This window comes from Ceratotherium simum, chromosome 30, assembly GCF_057802395.1.
Source record: "Ceratotherium simum simum isolate JZ-2026a chromosome 30, ASM5780239v1, whole genome shotgun sequence".
Lineage (NCBI taxonomy): Eukaryota > Metazoa > Chordata > Mammalia > Perissodactyla > Rhinocerotidae > Ceratotherium > Ceratotherium simum.
In genome coordinates, this window is record NC_141929.1 from 29,224,268 (window position 1) to 29,248,671 (window position 24,404).

Sequence of the window (24,404 nt, forward strand, 5' to 3'; positions counted from 1 at the left end):
AATGGTTAAAATGGTACATTTTATGTCACGTATATTTTACCACACAAAATTATTTTTAAATCACTAAAGAAGTCAATGTGGAAAATGAAGAACTGAATGTTAAAGACAAAAAAACATTTTTTTAAATTAAGATCTAGATTGAAGACAATCATTATGAGTCCTATGCAAGGACAACCACACACCGTTTTAAGAACACTGTCACACAGGTCACCTTGTAGCTCTGCTTCACTCGACGCCCAGCTCTTCCAGACTTCCCAGTACCAACGAAGGGTCCCTTTTTCTCAGCTTTTCCCGGCCATGTCATTCATAATAGATAAATGAAAAGTCCCAGAAACCTGTTCTGTTTGGGAAGGTTTTCTTTTGTTCTAGGCTTCGGTGGTTAATATGCTTGACAAATTTCAGAGTCTCTCTATCTCTGTAGACCAATGCCAAAGAATTGTTTTCTGGATTCACTGTTAGCAGCTGAAATAGGCAAATACAATGACACATCAGAACACAAGCTTAGGGCCGGCTCCGTGGCTTAGCGGTTAAGTGCGCGCGCTCTGATGCTGGCGGCCCGGGTTCGGATCCCGGGCGCGCCCCGAGGCACCACTTCTCCGTCCAACGCGAGACCGAGTCCCACGTACAGCAACTAGAAGGATGTGAACCTATGACATACAACTATCTACTGGGGCTTTGGGGGGAAAAAAATGAATAAATAAAATCTTTAAAAAAAAAAAAAAGAACACAAGCTTATTCTCAACTCTCTCCTTCAGTGCTTCACCATTGCACAGATGGTCTCCATATCGAGTACTCAGACTGGTGACAGGGGGTCCTTTACTAGGAAGAGCTATTGCTCTGGCTGTCAAGACATTTTCCAATAAGCCCCATTCCAATACATGCCCAGAAAGGTTTTACCTAATGCACTGATTTCTTGCTACGTTGAAATTCATGGGAATGCACCATGTGGCTCTTAATTTATTTGGAATTTTTCAGTAGGGTAGAATAAATGCTTAGTGATCATCCCTTAGCATGTTTATTCTATGCTGAGTACTTTCTGCTAGAAATTAGAACCACTGGTAGGCAGACCAACATGGATTTATCAGCTAAAGACTCTGGCAGAAGGTCATAAAAATTGGGTCTCTGAAGAATGAAAGCTTCCTCAAGAACTAGAAAGCATAGTTTGCTGTCAGAAGCAACTTACCTCTTCATCTTCACCTTTGGCAATGTAGGAAGTAAAGCCACCATACTCTGGCTCCCAGCCTTACAAAGGGAAAATAAACAACAATCAGAAAGCTCTCACTGCAAGAGTTACATCATCTGCTTAAATCAGTGATCCCATGCTGCTTAAAACTGAGGGATCTGGGAGTTCAGTAGTCACCAACTCTATGACTTATGAGCCTGAATTTACCATTCAATAGGGGTTACTTGGAGGGAAATTATGGTTCGGTCCATCTCCCATACCTTAGTCACAGATACAATTTTAGCCTCTGAAGGCTGAAATTCATGACCCCTTAAGATCCCTTCCAACACTGAGCTTGTGTAATCTGAGGTCCTGGTCAAGGCAAATTACTTCTGAATTAGTTCAGCTGGAGAGGGTCACTCAGGAGAGACTGCCGCTTTTAAGGAAACAATTCACTGCTTTCCTTCCTTTCTCTTACCTTCACAGCCACAGTAGAGAAGTAAGTCCAGGGCAAATTCAGTCTTGCTGTTGTCATGGATTAAAGTGTAGTGACCGGTCTTCCAATGCCTCAGTTCCCCCTGGCATGTGGGAACACTTGATTCTAAGGAAAAACAACAGAAGGCCAGAAAAATTTTAAAGTAATCTTGATACCACTGCTAGATTGCAAGGGAATGATAATTAGGCATGATACAGCACAAAAGGGAAACAGCTGACCTATTGCTCCACCAAACCAGCCTTATAGTAACTGTCAGAAATGTACCATGTCTGACTATTTGGGGTAAAAAAAGCTATTTCTCTCTTCACAATAAATTAATATAGATGGACTACAGATTTAGCTGCCAAAAATAAAAAATTATCACATGAATATTATTATTATTATTTTAAAGAGACTTTATTTTTTAGAGCAGTTTTAGGTTTACAGAAAAATTTCCCAGAAAGTAGTTTCCATACCCCACCCCCGCCCCCCAGTTTCCCGTTATTTACATCTTGTCTTAGTGTGGTTCATTTGTTACAACTGACAAACCAATGTTGATACATTACTATTAACTAAAGTCCATAGTTTATATTAGGATTAACTTTTCTGTTGTACATTCTATGGTTTTGACAAATGTGTAATGTCATGTGTCCATCATTACAGCATCATACAGAATAGTTGCAGTGCCATAAAAACCCCCTGTGCTCAACCTATTCATCCTTCCCTTCCCCAATCCCTTCCAACCACTGATCTTTTTCCTCTCTCCTTAGTTTTGCCTTTTCTAGAATGTCATATAGTTGGAATCATACAATATGTAGCCTTTTCAGACTGGCAACTTTCACTCAGTAATACGCGTTTAAGGTTCCTCTCTGTCTTTTCACAGCTTGATAGCTCATTTCTTTTTAACTTCATCCTGTTGTGGTTGGAGAAGATACTTTGTATGATATCTATCTTTTAAAATCTATGGAGCCTTAATTTGTGGCCTAACATGTGGTCTATCCTGGAAAATGTCCCATGTGCACTTGAGAAGAATGTGGATGCTGCTGTTGTTAGGTAGAGTGTTCTGTATTATGGCTGTTAGATCTAGTTGGCTTATTGTGTTAAGTCCTCTGTTTTCTTACTTATCTTCTGTCTGGTTGTTCATCCATTATTGAGAGTGGGGTACTGAAGTCTCCAACTGTTATTTTAGAGCTCTTTATTTATCCCTTCAATTCTGTCAGTTTTTGCTTCATATATTTTTATATTCTGTCATCAAGTACATAAATGTTTATAATTGTTATGTCTTCTTGCTGTACTGAAACTTTTTAAAATATATAATGTCCTTCTTTGTCTCTTGTAATCTTTCCTGATTTAAAGTCTGTTTTGTCTGATAATAGCATAGCCACCTCTGCTCTCTTTTGGTTACTATTTGCATGGAATATTTTTCTCCATCCTTTTACTTTCAAATCTCTTTGTAAAGTCTTTGGATCTAAAGTGAGTTTCTTGTAGGTAGCATATAGCTGGATCATGTGTTTTTATCCATTCTGCCAATCTGTCTTTTGATTGTCAAAGTAATTACTGATCCAGAGGGACTTAATTCTATCATTTTGCTATTTGTTTTCTAAATGCCATATAGCTTTTTTGTCCCTCATTTCCTGCATTACTGTCTTCTTTTGTGTTTAGTTGATTTTTTGTAGTGAAATGTTTAAATTCCTTTCTCATTTCCTTTTGTGTAGCTTCTATAGCTATTTTCTTCATGGTTACCATGGGGATTACATTTAACATCCTAAAGTTATGACATTCTAATTTGAGTTTATAGCAATTTAACTTCAATAACATCCAAAAACTTTGCTCCTCTACAGGTCCATCCCCACCTCTTTCAGTTGCTGATGTCACAAAGTTACATCTTTATACATTATGTGCCCGAAAGCATAAACTAATAATTCTTTTAAATGCATTAGTCTCTTAAATTATGTAGAAAACGATATGCGGAGTTACAAACCAAAGCTATAATAAAACTAGCTTTTAGACTAACGATTTTAAAAAAATATATTAGTCTCTTAAATCACGTAGAAAACAAAAAGTAGACCTACAAACTGTTGTTATAATAATACTACCTTTTATAATTGCCCATGTATTTACCTTTATCAAGATCTTTATTTTTCCATATGGCTTCCATACTGTCTAGTGTCCTTTCATTTCACCCTGCAGGATTCCCTTGAGCATTTCTTGCAGGGCAGGTCTAGTGGTCACAAACTTCCTCAGCTTTTGTTTATCTAAGATTGTCTCAATTCCTCCCTCACTCTTGAAGGACAGTTTTGCCGGACATAGGATTCTTGATGAGCAGTTTTTTCTCTTAGCACTTTGAATATACTGGCCCATTGCTTTCTGGCCTCGAAAATTTCTTTTCTTTTTTTTTTTAATTTTTCTTTTTTTTATTTTAATGTTTTCAAATGAAAAAAAATTTTTTTTGAGGAAGATTGGCCCTGAGCTAACATCTGTTGCCAGTCTTCCTCTTTTTCTTTTTGTTTCTCCAAAGCCCCAGTACATAGTTGTATATCATAGTTGGGGGTCCTTCTAGTTCCTCTATGTGGAATGCCGCCTCAGCATGGCTTGATGAACAGTGAGTAGGTCCACACCCAGGATCTGAACCTGCGAACCCCGGGCTGCCAAAGCGGAATGCGTGAACTTAACTGCCACGCCACTGGGCTGCCGGCCCCTGCCTTGAAAATTTCTGATGAGAAATCTGCAGATAATCTTATTGAGGATCCCTTATATGTAATGATTTGCTTCTCTCTTGCTGCTTTCAAGACTTGCTCTTGAGCTTTGGCTTTTGAAAGCTCGTTTATAATGTGTCTTGGTGTGGGTCTCTGACTTCATCTTACTTGGAGCTCACTGAGCCTCTTAGATGTTTATATTCATCTCTTTCATCAAATTTGGGAAGTTTTCAGCGATTATTTCTTCAAATATTCTCTCTGCTCCTTTCTTTCTCTCTTCTCCTTCTTGGACTCCCACAATGTGTATATTGGTCCATTTGATGGTATCCCACAGGTCCCTTAGGCTCTGCTCACTTTTTTTCAATATTTTTTCTTTCTGTTCCTCAATCTTTATAATTTCCACTGTCCTATCTTCAAGTTTGCTGAATCTTCTGCCTGCTCAAATCTGTCTTTGAATTCCTCTCATGATTTTTCTCATTTCAGTTATTGTACTTTTCAGCCTCCAAATTTCTTTTTGATTTCATTTTAGGTTTTCTGTCTCTTTACTGATATTTCCATTTTAATCATACGTTGTTTTCTTGACTTTCTCCATATCTTCTTTAGTTCTTTAAGACATTTTTAGTTCTTTAGCTTCTTTAAGACAGTTGTTTTAAAGTCTTTGTCTAATATATATGCCATCAGGTCTTTTTCAGGCACTGTTTCTATTGATTTCTTCCCTCTGAATGGGCCATACTTTACTCTTTCTTTGTATGCCTTGTGATTTTTTTTGTTGAAAAGTGGACATTGGAATCTAATAATGTAGTAACTCTGGAAGCCAGATTTTCCTTCTTCTCCAGGGTTTGCTGTTTTTTGTTGTTATTTTTTGTTTTTGTTTCTTTGATTGTTGTCGGGTATCTCAGTGCTGAAGATCAGCCTGAAGTGTAAACTTAAGGTCTTCTCAGGTCTTTTCTGAGCTTTTCTCTGGGCATGCATGGTCACTTTCTAATTTTCCCCATATATGCTGTTCTTTATAAATGTCCTAGTCTTTAATGTCAGGCTCCCAAAAGGGGGAAAAAGAGAAAAATGAAGGAGAGGGAAAAAAAAAATGACACTGGCCCTTTAAGTCCTCTGGAAGTCACTTAAGCCAGATAGGGAGGGGCTTGCAACAATGCAGGGAAGTGCAACAACAATGGCTACCGTCTCTTTGCGCCTCTAAGATCAAAAGCAGCAGTCAGAGCACAGATCCCCAATATTTGGAGGACAGGGTCCTTTTTGCCTACCCTGGCTCCCACAAACTGCTCAGCTGCCTGCCACATGGCTGAGGATGGGGCATGGGTAGCTGCTACTGTGCTAAGAGCTGAAATTGATCAAAATTAACCACAATTTATCATCCAAGCCTTCCCCTGGAAGTTGCAAGCCTTTAAGAGACTCCCGAGTTCCAAATAGTTACATCAGACAGACTCTACAAGTGCACTTATTGTTTAGGCAGGGAGACAGACTCCCGATGCTTCCTACTCTGCCGTCTTTCCAGAATCCTCTGAATATTATTTTATCTAATCTTGGAGCAGGGAACAGATTTCTAAGCATGTCACCACCAAAAGCAGAAATGATGAAAGGCAAATATAGTTCTGATTACTAAAACATGCTAAACAAAATAAAAAGCAAACTCTGAGATCATGTAGGACAGAGAGTTAATACTCCTATATATAGCATTTTTTACAATCAGTAAGAAAAAACAAAAAGCTCAAAGGAAAAACACACTGAGATCATGAAAGGCAATTCATGATAGAAAATCAAATAACCAATAATAAGTACAGGGAAAAATATACAACCATTAATCAAAGAAAGGCGAATGCCACTTTTACCTACAGAATAAATAAAATTGGAAAAGAAAACATAATTAGTTTCTCAATGAAGAAGGAAAACACCATCTCGTACAATACTGGTGAGAGTGCAAATTGATACAAATTTGGGGGAGGGCAATTGCCTTGAAATTTTGTGCAGTCTTTGAATAGCACTTGTACCTCTAAGAAGGTATTCTGAAGAAATAATGGATGCATGATTGTTTTATGATAGTGAAGAACTGTGAACAATCTAAGTGCCCACCTCGGGACTGGTTAAGGTCATTTGATGAACTACCTCACAGTCATTAAAAATTATGCTGCAGAACAGTGGTTTTCAAAACTTTTTAACTATGGAATACATTCTTCAAATGAAAGCTTCTAGAAATGCAATGTTGGAAAGAAGGTATACCTAAAGCTGCTTTGGTTGGAGGAGGCAAGGACTTCTTAACTGAGGGGTTGTGCAGACTGTTATGTTGCTATATAAGGATGTAAAAGAACAAAAAAGAACTTCATTAAATATTAAGTGGAAAAAAGACCGATTACAGAATATATATGGTATACTCCCATTGAAAAATATATGTGCATAACAAACACCTCTATATGTGCATGTATGTATACGCCTACATAGCCAAAAAAAGACTGGAAGGATATATTTCAAATGTTACTAGGGCCACCTGTAGGTGACTATTTTCCTTTTACTGATTTATGTTCTAAACATTCTGAAATTGACATGTGTAATTTTTTATTTAAAAAAAACCCCAGGCACTTAAAATTGTCAGGTCTGTAATGGCTCCAGTTATCGTACTGGATGTGTCCTAGCTTTGCCAACATTTAACACTGCTATTACATGCCTCAGCAACTTGATAGCTTTTATTTAAAAAAAAGCGTTTCTAGGGGCCAGCCCGGTGGCATAGTGGTTAAGTTCACCTGCTCTGCTTCAGCGGCCTGGGGTTCACAGGTTTGGATCCCAGAGGCAGACCTATGCACCACTCATCAAGCCATGCTGTGGCAGCAACCCATATACAAAATAGAGAAAGATGGGGACAGATGTTAGCTCAGTGCTAATCTTCCTCAGCAAAAAGAGGAAGATTGGCAACAGGTGTTAGCTAAGGGCTGATCTTCCTCACCAAAAAAAAAAAAAAAAAAGCGTTTCTTTAAGATGGTAAACTTTGTAAATAGTGACTTTTCTCATTTACCCACTCTGCTTTGGTCCAGAGCCTTGCATACAGTAGATGCTCAATAACAGAATAAAGCATCTTTTGGTTGCCGCACAGATTTTCTTTCAAGTTGCAGGTTCCCATAAAAAAGAAAGCAAAAAGGAATAGACGTGGACAAATACTTTTTCAAGAAGCCCTTGAGGCCCCACGGATCTTCACCTGATTCCTTTTAGGGTCTAGGTATAGACACTAGTATCAATTATCAAGGAAAACCAACCTTCAAAAGAGAGGCTGTCTTGTGTATGGAATAGCACAGAAAAAGCCACCTGGGTCAAGGTTTTCCTAAATATCTGTGGTGACCAAAGTGACAGGTCGGTCAGTTTGGGAGGCTGCGGAATCTGAGTTCTATTGCTTGTGCTGGTTTTGTTTCCACGGACACCCACCTCCCTGTCTTTGCTGTTCTAACTGCACAGGGTCCTGCTCCAGAAATCAGAGTGGGAGGCGGGAGAGCAGAACTGAGGAGCAACTGGTAGCAGGTTTTCTAACCTGATTTGGCAGGTGTGGAAACATTTAAGCTCAACTTGAGGCTGCTCAGCTGACTGTGCCAAAATTTCTACAGAAGTGTTACCTCTTCAATTTCCTAATGTTTCTCTTTTCCATCTTGTCTGTAGATAATTAAACTTCCTCTACTTTTAATAAGTCCCTTCTATCTATTTGTCCAAATTCAAGCAAGTTTTTCCTAGGCTGTTATTGGTCCTTAGCAGAAATAAGCTGTGCGTCTTCCTCTCCCTTATGTTCTTGTGTTTCAGAGTAATTTTGGGCAAAGCCAGTCATATTTCTCTCCACAATTTGTACTATTATTAGCCCAATAAAATGTATTAACTGTTCCTCCTACCTAAAATGCTCTTCCCACAGATCCTTCTTGTCATTCAGATCTGAGCTTAGATGACAACTCCTCACACGGGGCTTTTCCAGATTGCCCATTCACCAAAGAGGCCATCCACTCATTCCACAGCACGTAACCCTATTAGAATTTTCTGCATAGCACTTACCCATTACATGACGTTTTCTTGTTGGTGTATACATTTAATCTCTGTCCTCTCCTACTAGAATGTAAGCCCCAGGGGAGCAGAGACCTTGTCTCTTTTGTTCTCTAGCTCCTGAAACAGGGCCTAGCATACAGTAGATGCTCAAGAAATATTTGCTGAATGAATAAATGATTGAATGGTGAATGCCTAGTGGAAAATAAGGACGAGTCATAACAACATCTTACCTTTCTTTGCTTCGTTTTCCTCTGGCTCTGGGTCTGTCTGTTCATTGCTCTGTTGGCTGTTGTTGCTGACGGCCACCTGATTATTCTCTGGCTCAGAGGAGCTATGGCTAGTCCCTTCTTCAGTGCTATCAGCAGCAGAGGCTGCTTCGCCCTCTTTTTTGTCCTCAGTCTCATCTTCTTCTGAAGGGGCCAGGAAGTGAAGTTTCAGGCCTGTGAAGTTGGAGAGCAGCAAGAACAGTGCCTCGGAGCGAAATAATTCCATGCAGTCCTTCAGTATTTTGGGAAGCGTGCTCTCTTCAGCTTTCTCATAAAACCTGAAAAGCAATGATGCCAAGTTGTTCATCAAAGCCACAGATGTAAAATTACTCATGGAATAAAAGCTGATCATTAGCTTTGTACCTCTCTCCCCAAATCTTGGCATAGCATACTAAAGCACAAGTTTTTACTGTAGTGAGATTTTGTTAGGGCCTGCTGCTGGATGTCCCTGGGAACAAAAATCATTAGGGCAAATGTCCTATTATTGGAGGTGAACCTAGCAGACAAATAGGCAGGTGCTGAATGCAGAAGCAAATACCTTGGATGATGGGTTCTACCTTTTGTTAGGGGGACCGCGGCTGCTCCATTCCACATCTCCTTTCTCCAAAGCCTCACAGACCTCTGCAAATTTCTCAGGCTGGAAAATCAGCAAATAAAGAAGCAGTTAGCAAATCTCCCTGTGATCCCACACTGGTCTTGCAGGTATAGCAGCTCTGCAGAATCATTCTGGCTGATCCTAAAAGAGCCAGCTGACTCTCACTCCTTTCACACAAGATCCCCAAGTCCTGACACGATGAAGCCAGAGCAAAGACTGGATAAATCGTCAGCATGCTTCAGCCAAGAGACCCGAGTGTCAATTTGGGCCATTTCCTTAAGTAGTTGTCTATCTTTTGTCAAATTGCTAAACCTCTCAAATTCCTGCATTTATAAAATGAAGATCATAATACAGACTCTTTAATTCATAAGATGTGAGAAAAAAAATTAAACTAACAGTCAATGTCATTAAAATGAAAATCTCTGTATAACAATACAGATTTTCTAGGCCTCAGCTCATTGCCGTATTTAATCAGCATTCTAAAAAGTCAAGCGCAGTACAAGAAGCTGATTAATCTACTGAAACATTCTCAAGAGGCTTCATATGTACTTGTTTAATGCACTTTCCCAAGAAGTGTTCTGAAAACAGTAGACCTATCAGCTATAAATAGGAAAAAGGAGCCCAAAGCATGGTTTAGGTAAGCTGAATTAAATAGGGTTACACAAGTTTATTTACTACAATACTTCTTAAATTCCTTAATGTGCTATGTCAGTTATAAAATTCCAAGAGAGAGACAGTATGTGGTGTCTCGCAACCTTCTTTTCTTGGAGGAGCAACTCTCGGGACTGTGCGTCTCCGGGACACAGGGTGCACTGGGAAGCCGCACGCCAGCACACGTGGTCTCGTGTGGCCCTCACAACCACTCTTTAAGATAGGCAAGGCGGGAATTACCCCAGTTTAATGGATGATGAAATAAAAGCTCAGAGAGATTTAGTGATTTGCTCAGGTTAGTAAAACCACAGGGCCAGGACATGAATATAAGTCTTCCGACTTCTGATCTAGTTCTCTCTCCACTGTAATGTGCTGCCTCATCATTGCCAAACAATTGTTAATAGGGATTGACCAATTGGTAATCTGTCTATACTAAAAGCAATAGTAAGCACCGTATCCATCAAATGAATAGGAGGCGAACTACACAGAACTCCCTCTCAGTGCAGAAGCTTCTGTGTGTGTGTGTGTGTGTGTGTGTGTGTGTGTGTGTGTGTGTGCGCCAATAAGATTGTAGAGAACTGGGGTATACCCAAGGGACTCTTAACCCACTAAGCATAAAACTGATACCAGTGTTAGCTGTTATCATCATTCCTATATTTTATCTGAAGTAGAAGACATAAACATTTTAACCAGGAACAAAGCAAAAAACAACAAAAACTCTCTTAGTGATGCCTATTCACCCACCCAAGAAGCAAGACTGCATGCCAAACAAGATATATCAGACAGGATATGCTGGCCTACCTTAAGGAACTCCTTTAAGAGAATTTCAGACCTTTCTTCAAACTCGTCTTGAATCTGAACTTGGTAATCCATGTCCAGATACGTGGGGTTGATCCAATCATACAAAATTTCATGCTTACAAAGAAGTAGCAGATGCAAAAAGTGAGTTAATAACTCCTATTGCTCTTGTTCTGACAGCATTTCACACTAGTCAAGTATATGCACATCCTCACTTTGTAATTTTTTCCTTGTTAAACATAAAGTGCTAGAAAACTCTGCCTGAGAAAGACACTATCAAGTTTACTTAAGAAAAATGGAAGAACAAGCACAAAGTCCAGTTTCATTATTAGGAACAGCCACTTGTTGTTTTAATTTCTTTTTACTGAGGTCACACTGGTTTATAACATTGTGTATATTTCAGGTGTACATCATTATATTTTGACTTCTGTATAAACTATACCGTATTCACCACCAAAAGTCTAGTTGCCATCCATCACCATACAAATGTGCCCTTCTACCCCTTTCGTCCTCCCCGCCACCCCCGCCTCTGGTAACCACCCATCTGTTTTCTGTATTTATGTGTTTGTTGTTATTGTTAGGAATAGCCACTTCTTAAAACCAGAAAAACAAATGATGTGCTGCAGCTTCTAAGATAAGAATCCCAGCAACAGGAATTTATCCTTACGTCTTGCGGGATGTGAGGGCTCCGAGGTATGAGAGGTTCAAAGTAGTTGGGAGGCCTGGTCAGTGAAGGACCATGAAACCAGCCACTTATAGACAAACGCGACTTTTCTTCAGACAAGACTTCAGACACCTGGAAGGACAAGACCAGCAGCACATCAACACAAAGAATAAGGAGGAAGCCAACACACGCTCATTTCAGGATCCTTCACACTAGGTGTGAAAACAACCTGGCCACATAAGTCCAACAGGAAGCTGTCACATTTAGAAAATGGGTGACTAAAAAGCATGATCCTTAGTACTCTGTATATTTGTGGCTTACAATTTTTACCTGGTGAAAGGATACTGGAGACACTTCAAAGAAAACCAGTGTGTTCCACGAAGGGATAAGAGACTTGACAATCTGCTTCGGCTGAAAGTGTTCTGCACCAGGAGAGAACACATCCATAAATGTGGTTTCATCGTCATTAACCACTTCCAGGCTGTTGTTTCACCTTCACCATTCTCAAATTTCTAAAGGTATCTGGATGTACCCTTCAGATCCCAAAATACCATCTCTTTCCATCTGTTTCACTCATACTTGTTAGTTCTGCTAGGTGACATCTGTTCTTACTACATTATCCATCTGTTACTGATGAGGGCTAGAAGTTGTTCTGCAAGTTTTATGAAGTCAACCTCTGGTGTCAGTCATTAAAAAAAACAAACACTGACTTCCTGTCAAATGGACTGGTCCTGGGAGATTCATAGCCACAGGCAGCTTTATATGCTCTCCACCCTTCCATGGTCAGTATTCAGAAGCAGAGTCTGACTATTCCTGATCTTAAATTGACTCTCATTTATCTTTGGAGGAATGATTATTTCAAGTACAACTTAGAGAGGTGGTTGTCAGGGCTGGCATTAATTCCTCCTGTGGTAATCACTGTAATGAATGGCTTCCATCTCCTTTGAGGAGTAGAGACATCATGTATAAGAATTCAGAAGCGGCTATTGGAGTTGAAGAGTACACAACTGTCTTACCATCAACGTCGTACAGGTCCAGGGTGCCTCCCAAGCTCCTGTCCCAGGAAGGAACCAGGTAAAGAATGAAGGCGATCCTGCGCCCTTCCAGCTCATCATCATGGCAGAGTAGGGCATCTGCGAGAGGTGAATGCAGACCTTAGAGTCCCAGTGCAGACAATGATATCTGACCCTGCATTTAACATCAGTCCATCTGATATTCATCTGCAGTGTCAGCCCCTCCAGGTTTAAAATGACACTTATTTCTCCTCTTTTATAATTATAGAAATAAAACTGTCAGTATAGGAAACTCTAACAACACTCAAGAGCACATATATACATAGACCCAGAAATAATCACTAGCAATATTTTTACACATATTCTTCCAGTATTTTTCCTACACACATGTATTTGCTTTTTAGAAAAATGGTATCCTACAGTGGTTGTTTTGTGGCCTGCTTTTTTTTTATTACATGGCAAGTGTCTTTCCACATCAATATACATACTTGTCATCTCTTTTACGGCTGCATAGTTATTGTACTATATGGATTATGAATTACTTCCCTTCCCCCTTTAATCAACCTTCTATTTGTTAATTAAGTTGTTTCCTATTCTTGTCTATTATAAAGAATGCTTTAATGAACATCATTGTACATAGATCTTTTTGTACTTGTTCCCATTAGTTTCTTGAGCTAAACTTCTAAAAGCGTTAGGTAGCGGGGAGCAAGATAGGCATCTGTGCAGGGTGGGGGACGGAGGGAATGCTATGGTGAACTGAGATCGTTCACACATGGAGGGACTGTTTCGATAAATAAATATATGGAAAATAATGGTAGCCAGGTTTCTCACTGTTGAAGAAGGGAATCACAAATATGGAAAAAGAGAAATCTAGAACGAATCCTATGGAACTGGAGGAACCAATGTGAATTCAGTTTCCTATATATGTATCTATACAGATATTTAGGTAGATATCTAGATACATAGATATAGAAATACACACAAATGTAAATGCATGTGTACGCATACGTGTGTACATGTACATGCACACACACATTTGCTACCTCCTTCCACTCAGAGGGCTGGGAGCAGTAATACCCTAACACTAGAGTCCAGATCTTGATTTTTAAGTATCATTCTTTGCTAAAAGGAACACGGTTCTTTGGAAGAATGGTCAATTCCAGGCCTAGAGCATGGGAAATATAAGGTAAGCCTGGAAAATCTTGTTTTGCCAGAAAGTAAGATATATTAAGAATGATGAGGACAATCAAAAAGACACAGAAGTCAGTTTAAAGGGGCTTCCCTTGATCAAATTGGGGACAATATGAGCATCAATGTAATGAAAGTAACTGATGATAGCCCATTACATAAATAGCAATCCATAAATCCACAGACATAAATAAATAAATGAATAAATAAATGAGGAGTGAGGAAACCCTTTACAGTAGAATGACAACTAATAAGTATAGAATAAATTATTTTATTATAAAAATTACCTTTTGGCAACCTGCAAAGTAATGATTTAGCAAGAAATATCAGTGGATGCTAAAACAAGTGAATCAAAGCTTGATCAGAAATGGGATATTTACATAATCTTAAAGTATCTCTCCACAAAATACTTATTAATTTACAGAGAGAAAAAGAACAAGTTTACAGTGGAAAAACTTGATGCTAACTACCACCTTAAGTGATCAGTTAATATCACTAGTAATATGACACACAGAAACCGTGTACCACTTGATAAGATGCAGTAAAAAGAACACATAACTAATTCTGTATTATTCCTGCCAAAAATGCATGGCTTGAATCTAATCATGAGGCAGCATCAGACAAACTCAAACTGAGGGAAGTTTTACAAAAATCTGTAAATCTTTAGAAGCATCAAGATCATGAAAGTCAAGCAGAGACTAAGGAACTGTTCTAGATGGAGGGAGGCTAAAGAGACATGACAACTAAAGGCAATGTTTTGATCTTTTTGCTATAAAGGACCAAATAATGGAACTTGAATGGAGCCTGTGGATTAGACGGGAATAACGTTATCAATCTTCATTTCCTGATTTTGATGGTTTATTACTATTATGTAGGAGAATGTCCTTGTTGTAAGAATTACTGAAGTATTCAGGGGTCTTGGAGCATCGTAAGGGGAACCTATTCTCAAGAAAAATAGGAAAAAATTATTTTTACTATGCTTGCCGCTTTTCTGTAAGTTTGAAATTACTTCAAATTAAGAAGAAAAAAAGAGGGGCCAGCCTGGTGGCACAAGCAGTTAAGTGCACACGCTCTGCTGCAGTGGCCTGGGGTTCACCAGTTCGGATCCTGGGCGCGCACCGATGCACTGCTTGTTAAGCCATGCTGTGGCAGCGTCCCATATAAAGTAGAGGAAGATGGGCACGGATGTTAGCTCAGGGCCAGTCTTCCTCAGCAAAAAAGAGAAGGATTGGCATGGATATTAGCCCAGGGCTGGTCTTCCTCACGAGAAAAAAATGAAGTTAAGAAAGGCCATTTATTTGTTTATTTTTATTTTTTTTTTTGAGGAAGATTGGCCCTGAGCTAACATCTGTTGCCAATCTTCCTCCTTTTTACCTTTTTCCTCCCCAAAGCTCCAGTAGATAGTTGTATGTCATAGGTGTACATCCTTCTAGTTGCTCTATGTGGAACGCCGCCTCAGCACGGCTTGATGAGTGGTGTATAGGTCTGTGCCCCGGACCTGAACCAGCGAGCCTCGTGAACTTCACCGCTATGCCACCGGGCTGGCCCCATAAAAAATGCGCATTTAATATGACTCTTCATGTGAATCATTAAGTTATTCTCAAAAAGTTGTGACCTATTTATGCTTCCCCAGGACAATGTAGGAGACTAAACCCAAATCAAAATTTTATTTAGTAAAACAAAACACTTTTCCTTCCAGCTGAAACACCAAACATGTTTTCAGAAAGACATTTCTATGCTCAGAGAGGGAACTGGAAGGATGCACCCCAAGCTGGTGACAGTGGATACCTCTGAAGAGAAAGGGGAGGCAAGGAGAAGGGGAAGGAGACTATCATGGTTTACACTGTATACTTCTATATTATTTGAATTTTTTTCCTTAAGAATGTATTCACTTATCACAAATTATTAAAATTTATATTTTCAAAAAAAATGGCACTGAGGGAAATATTTGTTCTCTAGGAAGTCTAAGAGTAGAATTACAATATCACCTCTGAATTTCCCGATATTGTATGCAAAGTTAGTGTGTATGTGCAGCATCAGCATTTTTCTGAAAGTATGGTCAATAGCGTTCACCATATTCTCAAAGAGAACCACTGCCTTATACCTTCCAGTAAGATGGGCACCTCTGTATATGAGCTGGGTCAGATCTTCCTTATTAAGAAGATCCTAATGCTATGCAGGGACACATGGTCTAGGATTTTGGTACCCTGACCACCACCAATCTTTCCACCATGGTTTAGTTAAAACCTTTAAATCTTACAGACATCAGGGCTTTATCTTTCTGACCTGAGAATTCATATTTAGCACAGGACATGTCGATGGTTGATTCCAGGTCAATCTTGGAGATGTCAGAAAGCCAAGCCCGGAAATTTTCAAACAGAATTTTCCTAGAAATGTAAACAAAAGATAACTTGTTATGCCATAGTGTGGGCTCCATTTGGATCTATGCCTCAACTATTCTTTTCCTGGAGGTTGTGGTTTATTCAAGAGATCCATTCCTGAGAATGTTCCTCACTTTAAACTTGCATAGTTTAGGACTAATATTCCCAGAGAAATAAATGTAAATTTATTTACTGTAATATATTTTTCCTCTACTGTTTCATTTTATTTTCTTCCTCCTAAATTTATAGTATGCCCTATCATGGCAGCGATTTGGCCTCTGTCATAACAATTTATCACACCAATGTTCCATTCCCAAGTCACTGACTTTTAGACACGTCTTTCAGCACCAATACTAGCACCACTATTTAATGAACACTTGGGTGCCACTGTTGTAGATTAAAAACTTTAAACTGCAATAATGGTGAATATTATGCTAACTGTGCAATAATCAGTAAAATCTTTCATAGAGGTTCTGATGCTAACAGGATACCAGTAAAAGATGGTGAACATTTCCATGTACCAGCTAAAGTGGCTCTCTGTATAGAAATCTCTTTTACACAATTTGTAACTCACTGAGCCAATCAACTTGAAATCACATTAACCTTGATGAATTAAAAACATTTTTAAAGGGTTTATGTTAGTTCAAATTTTACACATAAAGAGACAATATTTTTTGGATCATCCTAGTCCAAATGCATATAATTGAATTTCCCATAAAATGCAATTATGCTGTTCATAACTAAATATCAAGTCTCCAAGTTGATACCCTAAGATTTTAATGCCAAATACCTTTTTACACTGTATACTACCCAAACCATAAAACAGTGTGCTCAGTTAGTCCAACCAGAAGTGCCATGTAACTTTTACAGGCAGAGTTGCAAATTATATAGAATGGGCCAGCACAGCCAACTGCTGAACCAGGCTTCTGATGTGTGTGGTAAACACTTCTGCAAAGTCTTGATGCTTTAAGCAACTCATATTATCAAAAGCTTCTACAAATTTATTCTATGAAAAGCTCTTCTAGTCACATTATGAAAGTGTCACAAGGACAGGGTTATTTTCTGTCATCATTTTCATTTGTTAGTTACATTCACGAGAGAAATCACAGAACCCAGCTGGGAAATAAAAAGATCACCTTTTGTAAAGACCAAGGAATTCCATCTCTTACACTATCTAGCTGCCACCCTTTGGGTATAGAATGTAACTCAGTCCCACAGGAAATGCTTACCAGAGGGGTGTTGTGAACTAATGCTTTAAAGCATGATAATCTCTCTTTGGGAAGAAAAAAAGTCTAAATAAATATGAAATATTACAAATTACAGTTAACATATGAGCAAAACTTCAGGATTTAGAAGAAATAACAACCTGTGCAGGCTGCCACCACATATGGAAACATTGCAGAGAAAAAAAGAGAATGAGAAAAAATAACTTGTACTATATAGATGGAAAACAAACAGCTATTACAAAGTAACATGTGCTTATTGTAGCAAAACTAGGAAAAAATCCTGCATAAGTAAAAGGAAACTGATAAACTAAAATCTGTAATCCTGCTAGCCAGATTTAAACATTCCCTTCTTCCAAGTCTTTTCCTTTGTACACACATAGGTAGCCAAATATATGACTCTTTTTTAAAATGGGATCACACTGTACTGTTTTAACTTCTTTTCTCTTTATAAGTGTATTTCATCAAGCCTAATAGACCTTTGCCTATAAGAAATATCATTATTTTATATATCACTTAAAAAAATGTTGCCAATTAAACTTGGACACAACAGTAATTGCCTGAGACATTGGATCTCAGAGATGTTAAAATGAAAAAAAAAAAATTTTAGAATTGATGAAACAGGGTATAACTTTGCCCTATGTTAAAATTCACACACATCATATTCAATGATTGTATAGTTTTCCACTTTAGGTTTTCTACCATTATCTATATAAATCTCAATGGATGGCCATTTAATTTGTACATAATTTTTTACTATTATAAACAACATTACAACAAACAATTTTGTATGGAATCTTTGAGCACATCCTTAATTATTTCCTCAGGATAAATTCTTATACATGGAATTACACTAAAACAGATAAGCATAATTTTAAAGGTTTTGATACATCTTTCAAAACCATCTTCTAAGAAAGACAGCAGCAGTGTATAAAGGTATCTATACTTCTGTCAACACTGGACTTTTTGTTTTTAATATTTGCCAACCTCATATGTAGAAAAGGGTACTTCCAGTGTTAATTTGTTTCCTTGATTACTAACAAGGTTGAACATTTTATCACTGAGAACCTGAGCCTTGGAATCAGACAGACTTGGGTTGTACTTTAGCTTCCTCGATTTTTACCCTGGTAGCCTTGAAGAAGTTACTTAATTTCTCAGTCTGTTTCCTCCTCTACAAAATGGGATAATAACGTCAACAAAGATTACATGACATAACACTTAAAGCACTTACTACTCTGCCTGGCATATACTAGGCACCCCACAAAGATGATTACTTGTTTACCTTAAAGCACAGATGTGAGGCTCTCTTCTCTTCTTCAGATCATCAGACTTGGTCAGGAAAAAAGACAAAAAGGATTTCCTTCATATATCAGACACACACAGGAGAGTAGTTTAGTGAGCTCGCTGGCAGTATAGCATTGTGCTTAAGAGCCTGGACTCTGAAGCCAAACTGCCTAGGTTTGAAGCATGGCCCCTCCATCTGGCAGCTCTGTGACTCAGGCAAGTTACTTAGCCTCTCTGTGCCTTATTCATTCAACAAATACTTAAATAGTTATTACAGTGGAAGTTATATTCTTGTTGAGGAAGAGAGACAATAAACATAAAAAAAATCAATTATTAGTATAAAAGAAGGTGATAAATGTATAGGGAAAAAAACAGCAGAGTAAGAGGGACCAGGAGTGCTGAGAGTGGGGAAGGGTTTGCCATTATAAATAGGGTGGCCAGGGTAGACTTCACTGAGATGAAGCAACGACTTGAAGGAGGTTGGGAAGTGTGCCAAGGGAGTACTTGGCAAAGAAGATCCAAGGTCCTGAGTGTGAAGAATGCCTGGCCCACTCAAGAAATTGCAAGGAGACTGTGTGGCTAGAGCAGAGAGAGTCAGGCGGAGGGAAGTAGGAGATGAGGCCAAAGAGGCAATGGGGGCCTTAGAGCCATCTTAAGGACTTTGGCTTTTACTCAAAGAAATGAGGAACCATTAGAGTTTTTGAGCAAAGGAGTAATATGATCCCCTTTACAATTTTTAAAAACTGAGATAAAATTCACATAACATAAAATTTACCATTTTAACTATTTGAAAGTGTGTAATTCAGTGGATTTTAGTATGTTCATAATGTTGTGCAACCATCACCACTACCTAATTCCAGAATGTTTTCATCACCCCACAAAGAAACCCTGTACCTTTTAGGCAGTCACTCCTCATTCTCCCCTCCCCCTAGCTCCTGGCAACCACTAATCTACTGTCTCTATATATGTATTTGCTGGTCATTACATATAAATGGAATTATACCATACGTGGCCTTTTGTGTCTAGCTCCTTTCACTTAGCATGTTTTCAAGATTCATCCATGTTGCAGCAGTATTAGTACTTCATTCCTTTTTTCCAGCTGAATAATATTTCATTTTACAGACATACCATATTTGGTTTATCCATTCATCAGTTGATGGACATTTGGGTTGTTTCTACTTTTTGGCTATTATAAATAATGCTGCTATGAACATTTGCATACAACCTTTTATGTGAACACATGTTTTCAATTCTCTTTGGTCCATTTACATTTCAAAAAAACACAATGGCTGTGATTGTGCAGGTGGGCAAGGGCACAAGCAGGGAGACTGGTTAATACACTAAAAGAATAATCCTGGTAAGAGACAAAGATGGCTTGAACCAGGTGTTGGCTGTTGGCAGTGGAAGTGGAAAGAAGTGGGTTTTTCTAAATATATTTTGACGGTAGAGCAAGTGGAATTTCCCAATGGACTGGATATGAGGCATGAGAGGAATCAAGGACAACCTCGGGTTTCTGGCCTGAGCCACTGAAAAGATCGAGTTGCCATTAACTGAGACGGGGAAAATTGCAGGTGGAGCAGATTTAGGGGAAAGAGCAGGAGTTTAGTTTTGGACATAAGCGTGAGACACTTTATAGATATCCAAGAGTAGAGGCAAAGCCACGAGACTCCCTGGAAATCTGCCTGGAAGTGGTCCAAGGGCTAAACAAACTATCATCAAGAAGTCAGGTACAAAAGGAAGACCTACCAAAGGAGACTAGGAAGGACTCACCAGTGAGGTAGAAGGAAAACCAAGAGAGCATGGTACCCTGAAAGTAAAGTGAAAAAAATGTCCCCAGAAGGAGGAGTAACATAGTAGGTCAAACGGTGCTGGGACGTCAAGTAAAACCCGACCTGAAATTGATGACTGGATTTACTAATGTGGAAGTTGTGAGTTACCCTGACAAGTAGTTTCAGTGGAGTGTAATAGGTGAAAGCTGAATTACAGGGGCCCTAATAGAGAATGGGAGAAGAGGAATTTGAGACAGTACAGACAACTCATAAGGAATGCTCCTGTCAAGGGGAGCAGAGGAATGGGTGGTAGTTGAAGGGGAAAGTTAGACCAACAGCATTTTTTTCTTCTTAAGATGAGAAGAACTAACCGTACCAGCTTTTTTTTTTTGTATGTTGAAGGGAATGATCCAGAAGAGAAGGAAAAATTGATGCAATTTCTTCATCTGTAAAACAGGAATAGTAATGTATGTCCTTCATAGGATTGTTGAGGATTTAATGAATTAATAAATATAAAGCACTTAGCATGGCATAAAGCATGCACTCAATAATGCTTGCTTTAAAATACATACAGAATATCGGGCTACTCCTAACGACAAACTTGGTTAGGGGAATTGGAAGATGTTATAGGCCCAATTATCAAGTCAACTCAGTACAAACAAAGAAAAAGAGATATAGGTGAAGTCTGAAGGGACAGGAGACTAAAAACAGGTTCTATATTTACTGTCTCAGGATGAAGTTCAGTCCCAAAGTGAGCAGAGTGAAAATTATTCACAGCAGTGCAGAGTTTCACCAAGCACCCATGGGGATCTAAAGTAATGGCTCCCTTGTTTTCTTCCTCACCACCCAGGGCCCTTTTTATTATTTTGCCTCGCACTGACTTCATAGCTAGAAGTATTTTCATCTACCAAATTGTATTAAGTAAAAACCACTTTGATTTCTCAATTTTAGTAATCAGAGATGCATATAGCCCTAAATCAACAAGAGGCCTAGTGTTACCAAAGTTGATACAATTACAAAGGCAGACAACTATGGTTTTTAATTAACCTATGCAACTTTACTATGGATACAAGTTAATTTTCATTAGATTTTCTGAATTATTAAGAATCACATCATTTGTGTATTTAACCTGGACTAATTCAATCATATGTACAAGGCCCAAAGATAGACAGATTGGGGGACACAACCAGCTGACCAAACAGTCAGCTCTGGAGATAACGGAGAAATCCATCATTTACTCTCTTACTCTAGATAAAGAGAAATCAAAGAAAACAAAATAATTCTTCACCTGTTTCATTTTTATTTTTCGTGATTTTAAGGGCTGCTGTCCTTGAGGTTTTATAAAGGATTTCCAAGAGTGATATACGCCATGTACTGAAAGATATTCCCCCAAACCGAGGAAACCAATGACCTGTATTTCTATACCTAGACTGGGCCTGTCTTCTAAGAGTAGAAAAACTAGCCTTGATTTTGAGATAGTCTTTTCTGCCAAATTAAATTGGCCATCAAAAAAAGAATGGATCTAACTCTCTACAAGACATATTGCAATGCAGAGCATACTGCAATACACCAAGCTACCTAAAACAAAGACATGAACTCAAAAATCTAAATGGTTATTATCTTCTAATGTACAACTCTCTTCATTATACCACTCCCAAAAATGTACTTAACCCCTTTATTTCTAATGTACTTAATTACTGGCTTGCTGTATTTCCTGACTATCTCATCATTACTATTACCTCTATAAAGTCTTACAGGGCGGGAACTGGCAAAGACTCCCATATGATAATTATAGCACCTAACACAGAGTTAACACTCAGTAAGTTTATGTTAAATGAATGAATGTTTTTAACAATGTCAAGGCAAGGACCCACCAAGGCAAACCCAACCTAACACACCCCAAGTCTAAAGGTATTGAGTGATTTTATAGATGCTGAATTTCTGAACTGGAAGAGCTGATGTGAAAGGGGCATAAATACCTGCTGGAACTTATATAAATCGTTATACTTTTCATGGAAGTCCAAGTTCAAAAGTTCCTTCTGCAGCCCTTCCAAGAAGTTTTGGCTTTGGATGAAGTTTGGGATCACGCAGTGAAGAAAGGGGTCCATGTCCATGACAATGGCTTCTGTGGGAAGGAAAACATGATCTATGGCTTTTTTCCTTTTGTATTTTTGACCCCTAAGTAGCACAGTAGAGAGAATACCAAAGGGGATGGTCATGAATTTTCTTGGGGGAAGAATTATATGCTCTTCTCTTTTTTCTTTACTGACTCAATACTACTTTGTGTGTGTGTGTGTGTGAGGAAGATCAGCCCTGAGCTAACATCCATGCCAATCCTCCTCCTTTTGCTGAGGAAGACTGCCCTAAGGTAACATCTATTGCCAATCCTCCGCCTTTTTTTCCCTTTTTCTCCCCAAAGCCCCAGTAGATAGTCGTATGTCATAGTTGCACATCCTTCTAGTTGCTGCATGTGGGACGCGGCCTCAGCGTGGCTGGACAAGCAGTGCATCGGTGCACGCCCTGGATCCCAACCCGGGCCGCCAGTAGCGGAGTGCGCACACTTAACCGCTCAGCCATGGGGTGGCCCCTGACTCGATACTACTTTTTAAAGATACTGTGCTTAGAATATTAGTCCATAAGATGAGTATAGGTGATGCCACTAAATTAAGTTTCCTGCTCTTTTGGGTGTTTTTTAATTCAATGATTACTTATTGAACTGAATGTATTTTAGATTAATTCATTTCCCCCAAATTTAAAATAAGAGCAGCAAATTAAAAATGAGAATAGCCATACTGCCTGGCAATTTTTCCCCAACCCTTTTTCTTTCCCCAAGTTACTATCAGAGGAAGTTACCAACATACATACTTTTTTTTTTTCTTTTAATCAGTTCAGGCATAACCTCCTTTAATTTGTTGATTTTTACCTCAACATTTTACCCACTGCCTCTGGCGGGAAGATTATGCACCTTTGCAATAATAATCACCACCACCACCACCTGCCAGGTGCCAGGCACAGTGGGGCTTTACATGCATTATCTCATTTAATCCTCCCAACAACGCGAAGGTAGACATTATCACTATCTTCATCCTACAAATGAGGAAATTGAGAAGTCCGAGTGGACAGAGCTTGCACTTTCAACACTAAGCTATCAGTTTCTATGTGCATCCAGAGCGCCCATGACTCTTCAAAGCACTTAACCGCTGAAACAAAAATCACAGCAAACTTGAGAAGAGGAAGCGTGATATATTAAGCAGAGTTCTTATGTATAAGGTGATATTTGAAGCCGAGGCTGGAATCCTACAGTGCAGGCTCCTCCCACACACGTTTGCTTGCATGGGTCATGTAGTCGAACTACAGGCATGTAAAAACGAGTACGTTCAGGTGCCTGCTATCTGGCAGCTCACAACGTGCTCTGGCTACCCTATCAGAGGACAACCGAGCTTCACCCTCGGAGGAAAAATCGCATAAGCCACTCAAATACACGTCCAAAGGTTTACTGGTCTTTTTACTCAGGGAAACATTTATTGATGCATACATGCATTACCTTATTAATCTCATTCAGCATCTTTCCGAGGTAAACACTATCAGTTATCCCATTTACACAGGAAAGAACTGAAGTTTAAAAAAGTTAAACCCATTGCCCAACGACGCACCATCAGTGGAGAGGATTCTAACTCAGTAATCTCTAATTCCAGAATTCCACTATGAACTTCCATGCCCTCTACTTCCTGAAACTCCCTGGCCTACATGTCTTCCCTTCTCAGGTTTCTAAACCCAAACTGAACCTGGAATGAAAGGGGGCAGCAGGCCAGGCAAAAGGGTGGCAGGTGGCCAAAGTCACGCTCTCTCCAAGAGCCTCTTCCCTGGCGGCCCCGCTGCTCAGGAATCGGCTCGAGCGCCAGGACTTATTCAGAGGCCCCCAACCCCGCGCAGAGGCTGCCCCTTCACAGCCCTCGGTTACCGTGACGGAACGGCGTCCTGCGGCTCCAGGCCTCAGCCACCTGCTTTTTCAAGGCTTCCTCCGTGACAGCGTCCGAAAACTCCGCCATCACCTCCTTCTTTCCCTTTTTCCCCGCCCTGCCCGGGCCGGGCTCAGCCGGCCGTTTCCCATTCATCTCCTCCTAGGCTACAGACCTCCGCCACGCTGATCAAGCAACTCTTTTCCTAGGGAGACTACAATTCCCAGAATGCCGCCTTTCAAGGGTCCCCGACGCCA

The 24,404-nt window shown here is 39.4% G+C and overlaps 1 protein-coding gene across 1 annotated transcript; it reads right to left on the reverse strand.

Moving 5' to 3' along the window:
* OGFOD1 (2-oxoglutarate and iron dependent oxygenase domain containing 1) lies at positions 1 to 24,332 on the reverse strand. Its single transcript, XM_004431623.3, has 13 exons — positions 24,150 to 24,332; positions 22,168 to 22,313; positions 18,418 to 18,464; positions 15,818 to 15,918; positions 12,347 to 12,463; positions 11,661 to 11,752; positions 11,334 to 11,462; positions 10,670 to 10,783; positions 9,180 to 9,259; positions 8,587 to 8,900; positions 1,641 to 1,763; positions 1,184 to 1,242; positions 1 to 462 (listed from the first exon to the last, which is right to left on the reverse strand). The coding sequence occupies exons 1-13, from the start codon at positions 24,301 to 24,303 to the stop codon at positions 301 to 303; spliced, it is 1,638 nt and encodes a 545-aa protein (XP_004431680.2). The 5' UTR covers positions 24,304 to 24,332; the 3' UTR covers positions 1 to 300.
* Between the last annotated feature and the right edge of the window lie 72 nt (positions 24,333 to 24,404).

Bases quoted from the DNA above. Each gene is read 5' to 3' on its own strand.
- OGFOD1 (XM_004431623.3), bottom strand. From the start codon at position 24,303: ATGAATGGGAAACGGCCGGCTGAGCCCGGCCCGGGCAGGGCGGGGAAA. The intron at 9,260-10,669 runs GTAGGCCAGCAT...CTGATTTTCCAG, and splicing joins TCTTAAAGGAGTTCCTTAAG to CCTGAGAAATTTGCAGAGGT. The intron at 1,764-8,586 runs GTAAGATGTTGT...GTTTTTCCTTAG, and splicing joins GGAAAACGAAGCAAAGAAAG to AATCAAGTGTTCCCACATGC.